Below are 17,635 nucleotides of genomic sequence, written 5' to 3'. Positions count from 1 at the left end.
GAACTGGAAATAGAGAACATATTATTATTTTCCTGAGACAAAAGGGGAAAAGCTAGAGTTTCACATAAAAAGTAAACTAAAGAAAGGAAGGTTACTGTATCTGTTGCTTTTAAAGCCCAGGAACTTGCTTTAAATAATAAGCTTTCGATACTACTGAGTACAGAAAAGGAAGATAAACAACGAACCCTTGATTATAAAGTATCTGAATATCTACTGTCCTTCTGGAGAGCTAAATTCAATAATAAAACTCAATAATTCCTAAGTCTAATTTATTATCTCATGGTAAATTAACTCCTTTCTCCTGCTGTGACCATCTGTACTTTGATAGCTTGATAGCTGATTTTCTTCTGTGTTCTTCTAAGGAAAGGCCTTTGTCAAAGTGTTTTCTCTTTCTGTGCCAAGGCCCTTAGCAATCTGGTGATAAGCCTCCTTTCAACACTCACTGGTGCCCACCAATCCACCCCCAGAATGTAATGAACTGCTTTCTGACCTTCCTTTTGATGATGTCCCTGACTACCAACCCATGGATCACTCAATGTTCTTGGGCTTCCTGGGCAGCCTTCCAAGCCCATCCCCTGGCTCCAAATCTTTTTGGACGAGAAACAAATTTTATAGAAAATGACAAAATATCATTGAAGATTCACCCTTAGTGTTCCATTAGGGAACTCAATGATTTGTGTTCATAAATGTGATTCCTTTGCAATGTAAACTATACTTTCAAAGCCTTTCATGATTGAAGGGGCTAAAGATTCCCAGCCAGTCAGATTTAAGTAAATGGAATAGTCATCAGTAACCAGCATACTCCCCTGACCTGAACAATGCCTCCATGAGTTTTTAGGGTGCTGATAGGTGCTTGTCCCCAGGTTCCATTGTCACAGCAACTTCAGAGGAGAAAAAACCCTGAGCCCAGGCTTAGGAAAAGCCATCCCCAGAGCTTTTGGCCCCTTCACTGGCCCCCCTAGGCTAAGGCCTGTGAAACTGGCCTCTTCCAGGACCTCAATCCCTATCTCTCCACCAACCCTCCCTCCCTAATTTAGTTCCTGATGTCATTTTTCAAGGCCTCCATAGCCATGGAGGACCTGCTCAAATAGTGTGACTACATACTTCATTAGGAGTGGAAGAGGTATCCAGAGGAAGCCATGGAAGAAAGGAGCTTCCTTTTGGACACTGACAACCAGAAGGAAGTTACTCAATGTAGAGTAAGAGGATCTAAGAAATTCAGTTCAGCTCAGTTCAGTTCAGTCACTCAGTCATGCCCGACTCTTTGCGACCCCATGAATCGAAGCACGCCAAGCCTCCCTGTCCATCACCAACTCCTGGAGTTCACTCAGACTCACATCCATCGAGTCGGTGATGCCATCCAGCCATCTCATCCTCTGTCGTCCCCTTCTCCTCCTGCCCCCAATCCCTCCCAGCATCAGAGTCTTTTCAAATGAGTCGACTCTTCACATGAGGTGGCCAAAATACTGGAGTTTCAGCTTTAGCATCATTCCTTCCAAAGAAATCCCAGGGCTGATCTCCTTTAGAATGGACTGGTTGGATCTCCTTGCAGTCCAAGGGACTCTCAAGAGTCTTCTCCAACACCACACTTCAAAAGCATCAATTCTTTGGCGCTCAGCCTTCTTCACAGTCCAACTCTCACATCCATACATGACCACAGGAAAAACCATAGCCTTGACTAGATGGACCTTTGTTGGCAAGGTAATGTCTAAGAAATTGTGAAGACCAAATGAGATCATGAATGTGAATGCACTCTGCAGCTTCTAAAGCTGGCATTCTTATTCATGTTTTCTTTAACCATTCCCTAGGTCATCCACACTACTCCAGGGTTCCTCTGTGCTCATTCCCTAGTGTCTGCAAGGTAATTGCTGGAGAAGGAAATGGGAACCCACACCAGTATTCTTGCCTGGAAAGTTCCATGGACAGAGGAGCCTGGCAGGCTACAGTCCATGGGGTCACAAAGAGTCAGACACGACTGAAAATGCACACACGCAAGGTAATTGTGCCACTTTCTCAGACACATGCTCAGACTGCATTGCCATTGTCGTTCCTGTGCTATTTGCTTTCCCAAATGCACCTCAGTCCCTTTCTTCCTTTTTGGTCTCCCTCACATTGCATATGACAGTGATGTATAACAATGTGCGTTCACTAAGATTCTAGATATAAAAATAAGCTGATCTCATTAGTTGGCTGGGCAAAGAGACAATCAAACATAAGCTTCTGTATATCTCACAAGCCTGTGTATGGTTTCAAAAACAATTCCATTGCTGAAGTCTGCTAACATACATTCCTCAAAATATTTTTTTAAAAAAAGTAGGTATGTTATTATATCTAGTGTTTCTCTTATTGTGTTACTGGGGAAACAAATTGGATGTTTTTACTCTGTAAATGTTGCCTTAACCTCCAGGAACCATAAGACAATGATTTTTCAACAGAGTATCCCCTTCTGCCTTTATCGTGGCTGCTGTTTCTCTGTAAGAGCTGTACATTCTTCTGTCACGGCCCACACCCTGCCGACACTTGACAAATGTCCTGTGGATGACTGATGGTCATGTCCATTGCATGGCATCTCCTGATACGAAGGCTCATTGGAATGCAGAAATGTTCTCACCACTGAAAGGTTCAATAATCATACAGCAACTCACTTCTTGAGTACTGAATGTAGAAAGAAGTTTTCTCCATCCCAGCTACAGATTCTCTCTTATTCAACTATGAAGATCTTGCTTTCCCTCCTTGGGGTTCTTGCCTTACTGTCCATAGTTCCTCAAGGTAAGATGGAAACCTTTCATTCCAAAGTTATGAAAATATAAGTGAAAGAGAATACAAGGTCTTTCAAGAGTTTGAAAATAAATTAGAAAAAGAACAGATTGTACCATATAACAAAGAATGGGAGAGTAGTGGAGAGCTGGTGGTTAGGGCAACAGCTGTAAGGTGGCACCCTCCAGTGATTTAACCTATAAACTCTTACTTGAAGATTGTGTTTGATCTAAAGAAGGTGAAAGGAGGTTACAGAACAGAGGAAATTTGGGGAACTGAAAAAAATGGAAAATGAGTGGAGATTAGAAGGGCCCAGGTGAAGAGGAGGCTGCTCCATCATAATCTGTGGTTTACACAACACTCCGATCATTGATCTAGGTAAGGGCTTATGTGGAAATTACTTTATGTATGGTGGGACTTAAGATTCCATCTTAACACTTAACCAAGTAACCAATTACAGGGCCTACTTATTGAATAATCAATCTAACCCTCCCAAATTAACTTTAAAATCCATCAATACTATGTGTTAAATATATATTAATCATTGGGCTTATCACTGGGTTTTACATTACTATCAATTGACATCTTTTATGATGCACTTACTACTTTAAGATCACCTTTTAATTCCTAAAGAAATTCAAGAAATTCAAGTCCTTTATTGTTCTTGTTTCCTTTATGAGATAAAATTCATTCTTTTAAAGCGTACCACTTATGTGGTTTTCTGTATATTCCTAAAGTTATTCAACCATCATCTCTATCCAATTCCAGAACATTCCATGACTCCAAAAAAGAAACTCCATATTCATTAGCAGTCATTCACCATCTTCCTCCTCCCCCCAGACCCTGGCAACTATTAATCTGCTTTCTGTTTCTATCCATTTACCTATTCTGGATATTTAACATAGTCAGATAACATGTAACACTTTGTGTCTGTTTTCTTTCACTTAGCAACAGGTTTTTCAAAATGTATCCATTTTGCAGCATGCATCAGTACTTAATCTTTTTCAACTAATAAATAGTATTGTAGTAAATGGATATACCTTTTATTCATCCAGTCATCAGTTGATGGACATTTGGGTTGTTTCTAGTCTGGATCTTTTATCAATGATGTTGCTCTGAACATTTACATCCAAGCTTTTATGTGGATATATTTTTAATTCTCTTGGAAATATACCTGTGTTTTATGGTTATACTGTTTAAATTTCTGAGGAACTGTCAAACTATTTTCCATAGCTTCACTATTTTAAAATCCCACCAGCAGTGCCTGAGGATTCCAATTTCTTCACATAGTCACCAACAGTTGTTATTGTCTGTTTCTTTTATTATAGTCATCCTATACTAACTGTATAAAGTGAAATCTCATTGTAGTTTTAATTTGCATTTAATTTGCAACATTAATGATGTTGAGCATCTTTTAAGTGTTTTATTGACCATGTGTATATTTCTCTACTCAAATTCTTTACTTATTTCTTAATTTAGTTGTTTTTCACTAGTCTGTTCTTCATATACTTTTGACATTAAACCTTTAGCAGATAAAGGTTTGCAAATATTCTCTCCCATTCTTTAAGCTGTTTCTTTTTAAATATATATATATTTGACTGACATTGCTGTATCACTGAATATGCTTCCAGGCTCAAGTTAGAAACAACTCAGACTCAGTTACCTCTGTAGGCAGATGACATGATCTTATATGTAGAAACCCTAAGATACCATCAAAAACTTAGAACTAGTACAAAAATTCAATACGTTACAGAAAACAAAATCAATAAGCAAAAACCAGTTGCATTTCTACATATTAACAACACACTATTCAAAAGAGAAATTGTGAAACCAATCTCATTTATAACAGCATCAAAAGAACAAAGTACTGAGGAATACAACTTAACCCAAGAGGTAAAAGACCTGTACACTGAAAACTACAAAATATCGATGAAAGAAATTAAAGAAGACACAAATAAAAGGCTATCCCTTATTTAGCAGCTGAAAGAATTAATACTGCTAAAATGTTCATAAAACTGAAAGCAAATAATGAATTCAGTAAAATCCCTGTGAAAATCCCAATGTTATTTTTCACAAAAATAGAAAAAAAACTTTAGAACAGCTTTTTAAAACTTTTAAACAGCTGAAAATTTTGTTTAAAGAAAAGAGAGAAGGAAGAAAGAATGAGTCCTAAAATTCTTATGCAGCCACCAAATTCCCTGAATAGCAAAGCAATTTTGAGCAAGAAGAACAAAGCTGATGGCGTAGTAATTCATGGCTTCAAAATATATTACAAAGCTATAAAAATTGTAAAAGTATGGTACTGGCATAAATACAGATATGGAAGGACTTCCCTGGTGGGCCAGTGGCTAAGACTGCACTCCCAATGCAGGGGGCCTGAATTCCATCCCTGGTCAGGGAACTAGATCCCACATGCTGCAACTAATGATCTGGCATGCCACAATGAAAATCAAAGATCCTGCATGCTGCAACTAAGACGTGGTATAGCCAAATAAATAATTTTAAAAAAAAAAAAGACGTAGAAAAGTGGAAGAGAATAGAGACCTCAGAAATAATCCCCCCCCAAAAAAAAAACACAGAGGGAACTGATATTCAACAAGAGTACTAAGACTACACAATGGAGAAAGGAGAGTCTCTTCAACCAATGATGTTAGGAAAACTGGATAGCCATATGCAGAGTACATTTATAGAAAAAAATCAATTCAAAATAGATTAAAGATTTAAACAGGAGACCCGAAACTGTAAAATCTCTAGAAGAAAACATGAAGGAAGAGCTTCATGACACTGGTCTTTGCAATGATTTATTGGATATGCACCAAAGGAAAAATGAGATAAGGAGGACTACATGAAACTAAACAGCTTCTGCAGAGCAAAACAAACAATCAATCAACAGAGTTAAAGGACAACCTAAGGAATAGGAGAAAATATCTGCAAGCCTATACTCAATGCTGCTGCTAAGTCACTTTAGTCACCTCCGACTCTGTGTGACCCCATAGACGGCAGCCCAGCAGGCTCCTGCATCCCTGGCATTCTCCAGGCAAGAACACTGGAGTGGGTTGCTATTTCCTTCTCCATTGCGTGAAAGTGAAAAGTGAAAGTGAAGCCACTCAGTCGTGTCTGACTTGTAGCGAAACCATGGACTGCAGCCTACCAGGCTCCTCCATCCATGGGATTTTCCAGCAAGAGTACTGGAGTGGGGTGCCATTGCAATAAGGGTTTGCAAATTCCTTGCAGAACACATGAGGAGCTCACACAACTCAATAGCCCAAATAATAATAAAGCAATTAAAAACGGGCAAGGGACCTGAACAGATATTTTTCCAGAAAAGATATACAAATAGCCAAAAAGAATACAAAAAGGTGTTCAAAGTCACTTATCATCAGAGAAATGCAAATCAAACCCACAATGAGATATCACCTCACACCTGTTAAAATAGCTATTATCATAATAATAATGATAAGTATTGGTAGATATATAAAGAGAAACATTGTACACTTTTGCAGAAATATAAATTGAAAAAGTAATTATGAAAAAATATGAATGCTCCTTTAAAAATTAGAACTAGAAACCACCATAAGATCCAGCTATTCCACTTCTGAGTATATATTCAAAAAATGATATTGAATAGAGATGCTGAGGAGATAAGTGTACTCCCATGTTCAATGCAGTATTATTCACACTAGCCAAGATAAGGAAACAACCAAAGTGTCTTGTCAATGTATGAATGAGTAAAGAAAATGTCTTGTGTGTGTGTGTGTGTGTGTGTGTGTGTGTGTAGTCATACCACAGAATATTGTTCATCCTTACAAAGAAGGAAACTATACCATTTGCATTGACATGAACAAATGTCCTGAAGGACATTATGCTAAGTCAAGTAAGTGAGACACAGAAGGATCAATACTGTGTGATCTCATTTATGTGTGGAACGTAAAAAAGTAAAAGTCAAAGAAGTAGCAAGTCAAATGGTGGATGCCAAGGGCTGGATGGGCAGGGAAGGAAACGGAGAGATGTTAGGGTACAATCTTCCAGTAATAAAATGAACAAGTTCCAGAGACTTAATGTACAATACGGTGACTATAGTTAATAAAAATAGTTAATATAATGTATTATACACTTGAAATTTGCTGAGAGTAGATCTCAAGTGATCTTACAACAAAAGAGGATGACCCATGAAGTGTTGGACATGTTAATTATCTTGCGGTGGTATCAAGTCAATATATATTACATAATATTGCATTGTATACCCTAAATGTATACAATTTTTATCAGTCATTCCTCAATAAAAGTGAAAAACATATATACACATAAGAAGAAAATGTGATATATATATATATATATATATATAAAAGATAAATTCAGCATTAAAAAAGAAGGAAATCCTGCCATTTGTGACAACATGGGTAGACCTGGAGGGTACTATGCTAAATGAAATGTCAAACACAAAAAGACAAATACTGTGTGATCTCACTTATATGCGGAATCCAAAAATGGCACACTCATACTAACAGGGCCTGATGGGTGGAAGAAACCGGGAGACATTGGCCAAAAGCTACAAAGTTTCATTTTTGCAAGACAGAAAATGAAGCTCTACTACACACAGTACCCACAGTTAACAATACAGAATTGTATACTTGGATTTTTCACAGTCTAGACCTTATGCTAAGCATTCTTACCACAAATAATAATAACAACAATAATAATAATAGAGGAAGTGAGAGGAAATTTTCATATGTGATTAAAGTGTCTTATGATCTTGATAGTAGTGATGATTTCACAGGTGTAAAGTGATAAAGTGAAGACGCTCAAGTGTAAATAGTCACCAAACTTGCTGAGTTGTGTACATTTCAACTCAACAATGAAAAAGATATATAACTACAGTGTCACCAACATACAACCCCCATTATTAATGAATGTAGTCATTGGGAATCAGAAGCTGCCATTATCTCCAAAAGATAGACAACCAGACATTAAGGGCATCCTGATAAAACACACACACACACAATCACCACCACCAGCTGCACTACAGCCAGCTAAAGGAATCCAACATGAGTCTGGTCAAGCGTCTGAATTCAGTTGCCAATTTGCTGAAAATGCAGAGGACGCAGGAACATGCTGATTTCTCTAAGAGTAAGCAATCAGAAAAATACAAACTGTAGGAAACACTACAGGTTAAACACCCCAAGTTCTTCAACATAAGAACCGGATGAAAACTATAAAAAATGGATTTGGGAAAAATCTGTAGGTTTAGAAGGAATATCAAAAATTATAAAAAGAAAAAACTAAATTACAGTATATAGGGATGAAATTCAAGTACTAACACTATTTTTAAGTAAGGAAATGAATGCAAGTGATTCCTATAAAACTTAGGCTTCCTTGGGGTAAAGGGATAGATAGAAACACCTAAGATCCAGAACTAGAAACCAGGGTGAGAGGTCATGGCATGTGGGACCCTGTGCAGGTCTCAAAAACCTCCTCAGTAAAGATGCAACGGCTCTGAGCTTAAACACACTGGAAAACGGAAACCAAGACCCAACTTCCCCATCCCATTCTCATTCTCAGTTGATGATTTGTTTTTTCACCAAGACAGGAAAAGCAACAAGTGACAAAATCCCCATTTCCCCACTACCATGAACCCTTACCTAATTTTATCTCACCCTGCCTTCTAAACTTCATACTCCGACCTAAGGCCAACCTCTTCACCTGTACATGAGATTTTATCCCCACTCACCTTCAGACACTTCACTTCTAAAAGTAAACACCCTTTCCTGAATCATGAATCCCCACACTTAAATGGATCATTAATTTTAGCATAGCCAAAAATATGCTGTGACAGTTCTTATCAGAAACGCTGCCCGTTTTCAGCCTCAGCTCACTAACTATTCTAGAAAAGAAACTCTCATTTATCTTTATTCAGTACTGCCAGTTTTCTCTTCACCATTCTTTTTTTTTTGTCATTTTTTCTGGAAAGTTCTTTATTGTTGTTGTTTTATTATGAAACACTTCAAATATTAAAGTGCTCAAATATTAAAATATACAAACACACAATACAGTGTTTTCTCTTTTTAAAGCCAGAAGCCTTTTTCAGGAAGGATGTCCTCCAGGGTACTATAACTGCAGAATGAAGTGCAATGTTAACGAATACGCAGTTAGATACTGTGCCGACTGGACCATCTGCTGCAAAGAGAAGAAAAAATTCAAGGAAAAAAAAAAGTGGTGAAAAGTCTAACTCCATCTTCCTCAGAAATCTAAAGATGTTTAAAACTCCCTTGTCTATATAAGAATAATTAATATGATGGATAAAGGAAACTCGTGGTAATTATATATGTAGATGGCCAAGTTAAAGTAAATATTTCATAAAAGCTCACACTGTTTTCACGTGTGCACTTTTTCATTAATTTCCTCAACTTATATCCACCACATTGTTATTTCATCTATAGTACGTACACCAGCCCCACCAGTTTCAAACTATTTGACCTTGGATAAGTTCTCTAGTCTCTATCCTGTTTCCTTATCTATACAATGGGATAACCGTGGTACCTACATCATAGTGTTGTGAAAATTACATGAATTGTGTGTATATGTGTGTGTGTGTGTTCAGTCATGTTCAACTCTCTGTGACCCCGTGGACTGTAGCCTGCCAGGCTCCTCTGTCTGTAGAATTTCCCAAGCAAGACTACTGTTGCATGGATGTGCTAAATTTGTGAAATTTGTTAAGAGGGTCATTTATGATTTTTACATTTTTCTGAGTACATGGTATATTTCAAAAAAAAGTTTTTAGGAAAATTTTAATAGGAAAAATTAACAAAGAATAAAAATATTGAAGACAAGGAATTCGACTAAGAGATTATTTCCATGGGAGAGACAATGAACTCCTCTAAATAAAGAGAAATACAGCCAACACAGAAATATTGATAGGTTAAAGCCATCATTTTAATGGGATGGTACATCTCAGAAGGTCCTCAGAGGAAGTCAGCAGGAACCTCAGATACAACTATTTCCCAACCATTGAAGGCAAATCCCTTTTATTAATGCAGCAAAGCATTGTCACGTCACAGAATACATGATATATTTCACTTTTATAACATGATTTCCTGCAAATACCTTTCGTTCGCCAGCATGTGTTAAAGAATCTTCTTATGAATGCATTTGCTCCACTTTTAACTGCCAACAAAAACAGAATTAAACACGCAGGGTCATAACGCCTTGGATAAGACTGAAGACTACACTTTACAACTTTCTAATGGTAAATTGAACAGGCTCCAAAGACCCCAGTCATGTTACGGTTGGGTGTCCCTTTTTCAGTTGCTCTTAAGTTATTTCCCAGAGATGTATTATGAGTCACTAGGTTCCACAGTCCCAACGCATGTGAATCACTCATCAACTATAGACAGGTAACAGGGCCCAGCAGATTTGCTTGGAACTATTTGCAATGGAAAACATTTAGACCCCAGGAGTCTGTCAAGGCCCCATGGCAGGAGACAGGCAGGATCTCGAACAGATAACAGTCTGATTATCAAGTGTCGTTTAAAGAAGGAAAGATCACCGACACAGAAGTACAGAAGCCCCTGGTTCTAGGCCTGCTTCTCATTGACTTTTTCCTGCATGCCTGCCTGCCTGCCCAGGCTTAATCACAAAGTAGTGGAAAGTCTTGGTGGCTGGTGAGTGTGAATGGGTCTGGAGGACCTGATGCCTAGATTTCAATCAGTGAGTAGTCTTTCTCCTCACCTCAAGACCTGGGTGCCTCTGGAGGCTGAGGGATCCGGAGTGGTAGGCAGGCAGCTTAAGAGGGTGAGAGTGGCTCTGAGTCATTCTACTGAATTCCCCACTCTTGTGTCAACCTTACCAGTCTCTCCACCCAGCCTGCCCAAGGGCCTTTGTAGTGTAAAAGTAACCAATGTGGTCTGACCAATGGCCACTGGCAAGCGAGTTTGCCTTTCACAAGCCCATTATCCCTGGGGCACCCCCTGGGGACAAAGGAGTCCAGGGGAGACATCATGAGTCCAAAGGTCCTGCCATCAAGAACAATGACAGAAATCCCACAATTCTCATTTGCCTCTCGAATACTTACCTATGGCCCTTAAATGATACCTTTAGAATGTGAAGCTTTCAGACAAAGGGTGAAAGCTCTCTGCTGACTTCAGCAAACCACAAGCAAAGTTGTTGACTCGCCGCTTCAGTGACTTAAGTGGACCCTTCTCAGTATCAAGTTCCTGATTTCTTTCCATAGAACACAAATTTTGACCCCTCAAACCAATGTTCCATATGCTCCTATCAGGCTTTAAAGTTAATATATTTGAACAACTTGCTCTATTGATTGATTCTGCCCAGCATCAAATTTGCCTTGGTTTCTGACTTCGAAGTGCAAGTTCTAACAGTCCTAGAGGAACAGTCCCTCCCCACCCGCTATGTATCCTCAAAAGGTCTCATGCTTTTGCTCTGCCAACGCCATCAGTTCAGTTCCCCCACAAAACTCACAGATTCCCTAGACCAAAATCCAGAACTAATGTCTTCTTTGAAACTACTATGTGTCCTTAGCATCTTATCTCTGTTCCCTGGAACAGCCTGGAGCATCCATCTCTGCCTCTCTGTTTCAATTTTCTTCATCCAAGTCCAGCTTCCTCCTCACTCTTGTAGGACCTCGTACCCTCTTTCCCTTGATGGTTCATAATTCCACAGGGAAGAGATTCCGTTTTACCTGGTGGAACATAGGAGAGCAAGACAAGGACCACAAGGACCAAGAGTAAGCTCCTCATAGCTGAACCAATCAGCAAAGGGACAGCTGAGAGCAGGGCAGAGTCACTCTATATGTAGGTCTTGAGCAATAGTGAGCTGCGTGACTAGTGAACCTTTTAGGAACAAGAACATCTGCTTGCTCCACTGAACAGTTCAATCAAATAAAGGTCTGTCTTTGAACATAATGTCTTACCATTAAAATACACTTCTTGAGTACCACTTGCAACGTGCATTACTTAGGACTGTGGGAACAGCCCTGATGGCCTGGTAGGATGTTATGTAGGTTTCTTTGTATCCTCACTGTACATTCATTTAACAAATGCCTATAGTATACAGAGAATGGTAAGGCTACCTCACCTAGCTGACAGTGTGTTTTTCATAGCTGTCTTCAATCTCTCACCTTGAAAAAAAGAAATGCCAGGTAGATATCACTCTTTGTTTTAAAATGCAAAGAACATGAAGCTTGGGTAGAAAAAAGGACTTTCTCGAGTTTATACGTATCACAAATGGCAGCAACACAACTTACATGGCTCATGCATAGAGAATAATTAAGAATGGTCCACCCCAGTTCTAATCTGGCTGCAATCTATTTTGGGAAATCAGAGCTTCCCACAGAGCAGGGCAAAGTCCTATAACACCATCAACATGAGTCTTCCATGCTGGGCAATGTGGGATGTACAAAGAATTTGTGTTAGAACTCTTGCTTTGAAGGACTGAAGATCAAGAGTGCCTGACAGTTTACAGTGCATTTTAAGCTTTACAAAACCTTCATTTGACCTTATATAAATACAGAACCCAGAATCAGGCAATCCAAGTTCAGATCTGGACTCAGCTTGATGAGCTTTCAGTAAGGCACTTGCTTTGCCTTTCCAAATGTCAGTTCTCTCCCCTGTAAAACAGGCTGTACACCATTGATGCTTCCTATAACAGAGGCTTGTGGTGGGGCCAAGCAACGCAATTCTTGTAAACTGTCCTTTGTAAAATGTACACTTCAAGGATGGTTAGACCCAGAGAACAGAAGAAGACATTTAAAGCTAGAGAAGAAAAAAACCGGAGATGGGAGAAATAGGGCTCCTCTAACAGGAGAGCAAAAGACCCAGGACAGGAACAAATTCTTCCATCACTCCCTCCTGTGTGCTTTTCACGTCCATGAAAATTTATAAACAGGTACCACTTTGGCTTCATGCATTCCGGCTTCAGGAAGTGTGTGATATGATTTTGATTACAGAGCTGGGGAAGACTCCTCAAAAGAACTGCAGAACAAAAAAAAAAAAAATATGTAAAGAAAATTCATGAAAGACACAAATTTGGGGACATGACCAAGTGAGCATGGATGCACTTGGGGATATGAAAACCACTTTCCAGCCTGGAGCAAGTGCAGCCAGAAATACATTCATGCACCCCATCTGGCTCTGATCTGCTCTTCTCTAGCCAAGCTTCTTGGCCTCTAACTCTACTCTTGCTGCCCTGCAGAACCCCAGCTCCTGCTGCTTTACACCTTCTCCCAGCACACCTTTCTGCCTGCATCCCAGCGAAATGCTGGCTTGTCCTCTGAAGGGTACCGCCTCCCAGGAGCTTCTGGTGACGAGTCATTCATCTGCTGAGGCTCCACGCACCATGGAACAGGCAAGGAGCATTTGTTGTAAGACTAAGGAAATGGCCTCTTAACTGGTGTCCCATGTCATTTTCACATATTTATTGCTTCTCTTTCATGCAGTTATCAAATGACCTTTATAGAACTGAAATTGGATCATGCATTTGCCACAGGTAAAACCTTTCACTGTCTTCCTATTGGGCTAAAGTAGAAACTGCTTACATGGACAACGTGCCCCCTCATCTGGCCCAACTGCCTCCTGCAGCCCTACCCGTCTCATGTGCCCACTGTCTCACATGGTCCACCTGACTGGACTTTACTTTTCTGAAACAAGCTCACCTCACAGCTTCTGCCCATGCTGTGTACACATCCTGGAAATCTACATCCCTGCCCCCCAGTCTTCACCTAACATTTACTCATTTAAAGAGGTATTCTCAGTGTTCTCCATGGAATAAATTTTCCTGGATACTCCCTACCTAAATTATATTCTCCCCTGTTAAATTTTCTCATAGGAGCTTTTTTCATTATTAGCAAATAATTAGAATTATTATTAGCAAAATCTTAGAATTTGTGTATATATTTTTTTTTATTTAGTAGTTGCTTCATCACTTGACTACAAGTTCAGTGAGAGCATGGACCATGTACATCACATATACATCACAGCAACCAAACCCAATATTTTTTCTAGGGCACTGTAGTAAGTCCTAAGGCTGCCATAACCTGGGGCTTAAACAGAAGAATTGTATTGTCTCCCAGCTCTGGAGGCTGGAGGTCTGAAATCAAGCTGTCTTCAGAACTGCATCTTTCTGAGGCCTGTGAAGGAAGGATATGCTCCAAGCCCCTCACCCAGCTCCTGGCAGCCCCTGGCATTCCATTGCTGGTAGATGGTGTTCTCCCCAGGTCTTCGTATTGTCTTCCCTCCGTATGTGTTTGTACCTGTGTCCAATTTTGCCCTCTTATACGGAAACAGTCATATTGAATTAGGGCCCATCCAAATGATTTTCAACTCAAACATCTGCAGAGACCCTATTTCCAAATAAGGTCACATTCACAGGTACTAGAGTTTAGGACTTCAACATCCTTGGAGGATCACAATTTAACCCATGGCAAACATTAACTTTTCATCTTTCATATTCCTGGGTAATTCTAGGACCCAAATGGCATCACAACAAACAATTTTTTTCCAGGACACTAAGGTTTTTTCCTTCTATCACATGACATGGAAGAAGATTCAGCCACAGATCTGCCCAGTAGAAACTCCTGGGCTTCTGAAAGCCACTGGAGAATACCACACAACACTGCAAGCAAGCTGAGTTTAGACATGAGGTCACTCCTCTCACTTCAGAGGCTATTTGACCTCACCACCCATCACAGCCCCTCCTACTCTCAGCAAGTAACTTGGTTTCTAGTTCAGTAAAAAGAGATGTCAGAGGGTTTTAAACGATTTACCATTGACCTTATTCCTAGCCTACTCACTCAATAAGCAAGCATAAATCTGTAATGTATGTTTTTTCCTTCTTTACTTTCTTCTTTGGAGGAATAAGTGCCAATTCTCCTGCCACATCTCATCCTTCCAACCTGCTGTCTCATTAGTTCCCTTTTTAAAAAAAAAAAAAGAACTTTTTGTTGTAAAATATATAGCACATATATAGAAAATTCCCAAGACAAAGGTAGAGCTTCACAAATTATTATATGCTTAACCCCATAGTAAACACTACTCATATAAAAAAGCACAACTCTGAAGTACCCCAGAAACACCTCCATACAACCCCATCCCAGTCATAACCCCCTCAAGTTACCACAACCCTTGACTTTTATTGTAATCATGTCCTTGAACTTCTATTTCTACCAGACAACTCACCATTCTTACAAAAATAAAATTTCCTCTTGCTTATTTTTTCCTTGATATATCTTTTCGTCTCTTTTTGTCTGAGTGTTCTCCCTCCTGCTCTCTTACAATTTACCTGTTAAGTAGCCTAGGACACCTGGCCTGTAGATTTACCCACAACCTGGATTTTGCTGACTGGGTACTCACTCATGGTGAGGTTTAACTTGTGCCTCTGTCCTCATATTTCCTGAAGATAGGCAATTGGATCCACAGGCTTGATCAGACTCAGGTTCAATCCCTTCAAAAGAACTACAAGTTTTCTTGTTTCATCAAAACTTCATAATATCTGGTTGTGTCTCTGATTGTGCCTTTGGTAATTACGGACACTTAATGCCAAGAACCATTCATATGCTAATTTCCAATGGCATTTTTACAGAATAGAAATAACAATTCTAAAATTAACATGGAACCAGAAAAGATCTCAAATACTCAAAACAATGCTGAGAAAGAAGAACAAAGCTGGAGGCATCATGCTTCTTAATTATAAACTATATCATAAAGCTATAGTAATCAAAACGCATGGTACCAGAATAAAAATAGATCAATGGAACAGAAATAAGAGCGCCCCCAAAATTTTAACATCCTTCAGCTGTTCTCTCGACAAGATTTTTTAAGTATTTTTCTTTTGTTCCTTTTCACTTTTATGGGGAAAAGACAAATTTTACCTAACAAAATAATCTTACAAATTATTTACCACCAATCATTGTGTTCTTAAACAATTACTTCAATGGTCTATGTTGTTCACACTGGGAGAGCTATAGACCTAAATTGATTCCAAATAATGGTATACCTGAAAACTGTCCATCAATTATACTTCAATAAAAAATAAAATTAAATAAATTAATAAAATTTCACTCATAGACCTCAGGATGGAAACCAGGTCTCCTGCATTGCAGGAGGATTCTTTACCATTTGTGCAACCAGGGAAGCCTGTTACCTCATTATATGAAAATTATAACCTATGGGCCATGCACCAGTGAGGGCAGGAATCTTCTCTATGCTCTATGTCCCTGGAACCCAGCAAAGGGCCTGGCATAAAGTGCCACTAATGTTGGCCACCCTGAATTGAACTGAACGGAACCTTCCTGGTTGCCTGCTCTCTAGAGCTCTCCATTTCCATGCCCCATGCTAGACTTCCCCTCCGTGCTCACAGTGATCATGGCCCTTCTGTATTTTCCCCACGTGGGTCTGTAACTCACTTCTTACAGACACAAGTCTGAGTAAGGACAGAGTGGGCTGCTGATCTGCTCAGAGTCATGAGTAAGGCTGAGGATTTGGCACACACCAGGTCCAAGACCGGTGCTGCAGAACTGCCTTTCTCACAGCCCTCACAGAAACCCACGGAGACAAGGACAGCCCTGCTTGCTACAACTGTGCTAGGAAACTCAAGGACCAGGAAGAGACTCAAATGCCCAAAGGAAAAAACCATGTTCTACAGACAATCTGTCTGAAGCTAAGGAAGTGGGTAAACTAGCCCAGGGGCCTTCTGGGCATCTGGCCAGTGGCATAAGGGCATCTGATCTTGAAAGAAAGCACTGAGAACATTCTTCCTTGCGTGTGGCCAGGGACCAGTTCCAAGCCAGCATCTCCTCACAGAATGTCCTAAGACTCCAAACATAATCAAATCTTGCTGAAGGCAATAGTGGATTCACCTGATTACACAGCCCCTTCCAGGCAGAAGTGTCTCTTGATCGCTTGCGACAACCAGACCCCACTTTCCTCTCGGAACTTCTCCAGGTCCAAACAGGAATTTCTTTAGTATCCTCATGTCATGGTTATATGTAACCAGCTGGTTAAAGTTTCTTTCCTACATGGGTTTGGACTTATGCTTTGGTCGGAAGTTCTTGCTCAGAGCTTGTAGGCTGTTAGACACACTGAAACTATGATCTTAATCCTCACACTAAGTCCCACCCCAACATGCAGTTAGAGGAATCTGGTGAAAGAGTGGAGGGTTCTGGATCATGCCTTAGAAGACCCAAGGTTTAGGTCAAGTTTCCCAGTGATCAGAGAAGCTGCTGTGCTCACACCCTTTGCTCCTCTGGTCTGATGTCCCCCAGTTGCTAAGGAGATGGCAGCAATGTACTCCTACCCTCTGACTTCCATGGATTCTCCCATCAGCCCTATATGGCAGAATGGGCCACACTGTACCCCAATATCCACCCCAGCTCGAAACAAGGCTCTTCCCATCTTCCGCTGGGAAGTTCTAGGATCAGAAACATGTCCCTTCATCACACCTTACAGGCTTCCTCCTTTCATTGACCTCGATCTTCCTTTCGACATGTGCGCTTCCAGCTAAAAGGATGGTGTAAGTTCAGCTGGGCCATGGGAGTATGCCTCAGGCCTTCCCCAGGAGTGAGATCTCTAAGGATGAGCTGGTTAAAATAGGTGGCTTGTCAACAAAAGACATTGATTTCTCACAGTTCTGGAGGCTGGGAAGTCCAAGACCACGGTGCAAACAGATTCAGTGTTGGGTGAGGGTCTGTTTTTTCACTGTAACTTTACATGGTGGAAGGGACAAAAGATCTTTCCGGAGCTTCTTTTGTAAAGGTACAGATTCCATTCAAGAAGGAATGGAATGGAATTAGGTTGTCTCCTTCACAACCTAATCATCTCCCAAATACAATCAAAACAGTAATCAAAATAGTATGGAACTAGCATAAAAA

General features: G+C 40.0%; 1 protein-coding gene across 1 annotated transcript; it reads left to right on the top strand.

Moving 5' to 3' along the window:
* Nucleotides 1–2,711: 2,711 nt before the first annotated feature.
* On the top strand, nt 2,712–8,974 carry LOC138434638 (beta-defensin 43-like). The gene is made up of 2 exons (XM_069579440.1): nt 2,712–2,769; nt 8,826–8,974. Exons 1-2 carry the CDS (start codon nt 2,712–2,714, stop codon nt 8,972–8,974), a joined length of 207 nt encoding a protein of 68 aa, XP_069435541.1.
* The last annotated feature ends 8,661 nt before the right edge of the window (nt 8,975–17,635 follow it).

This window comes from Ovis canadensis, chromosome 2 (assembly GCF_042477335.2).
Source record: "Ovis canadensis isolate MfBH-ARS-UI-01 breed Bighorn chromosome 2, ARS-UI_OviCan_v2, whole genome shotgun sequence".
NCBI lineage: Eukaryota > Metazoa > Chordata > Mammalia > Artiodactyla > Bovidae > Ovis > Ovis canadensis.
Note: the sequence above shows the minus strand (reverse complement) of the source record. Positions and strands in the feature narration are given on the sequence as shown.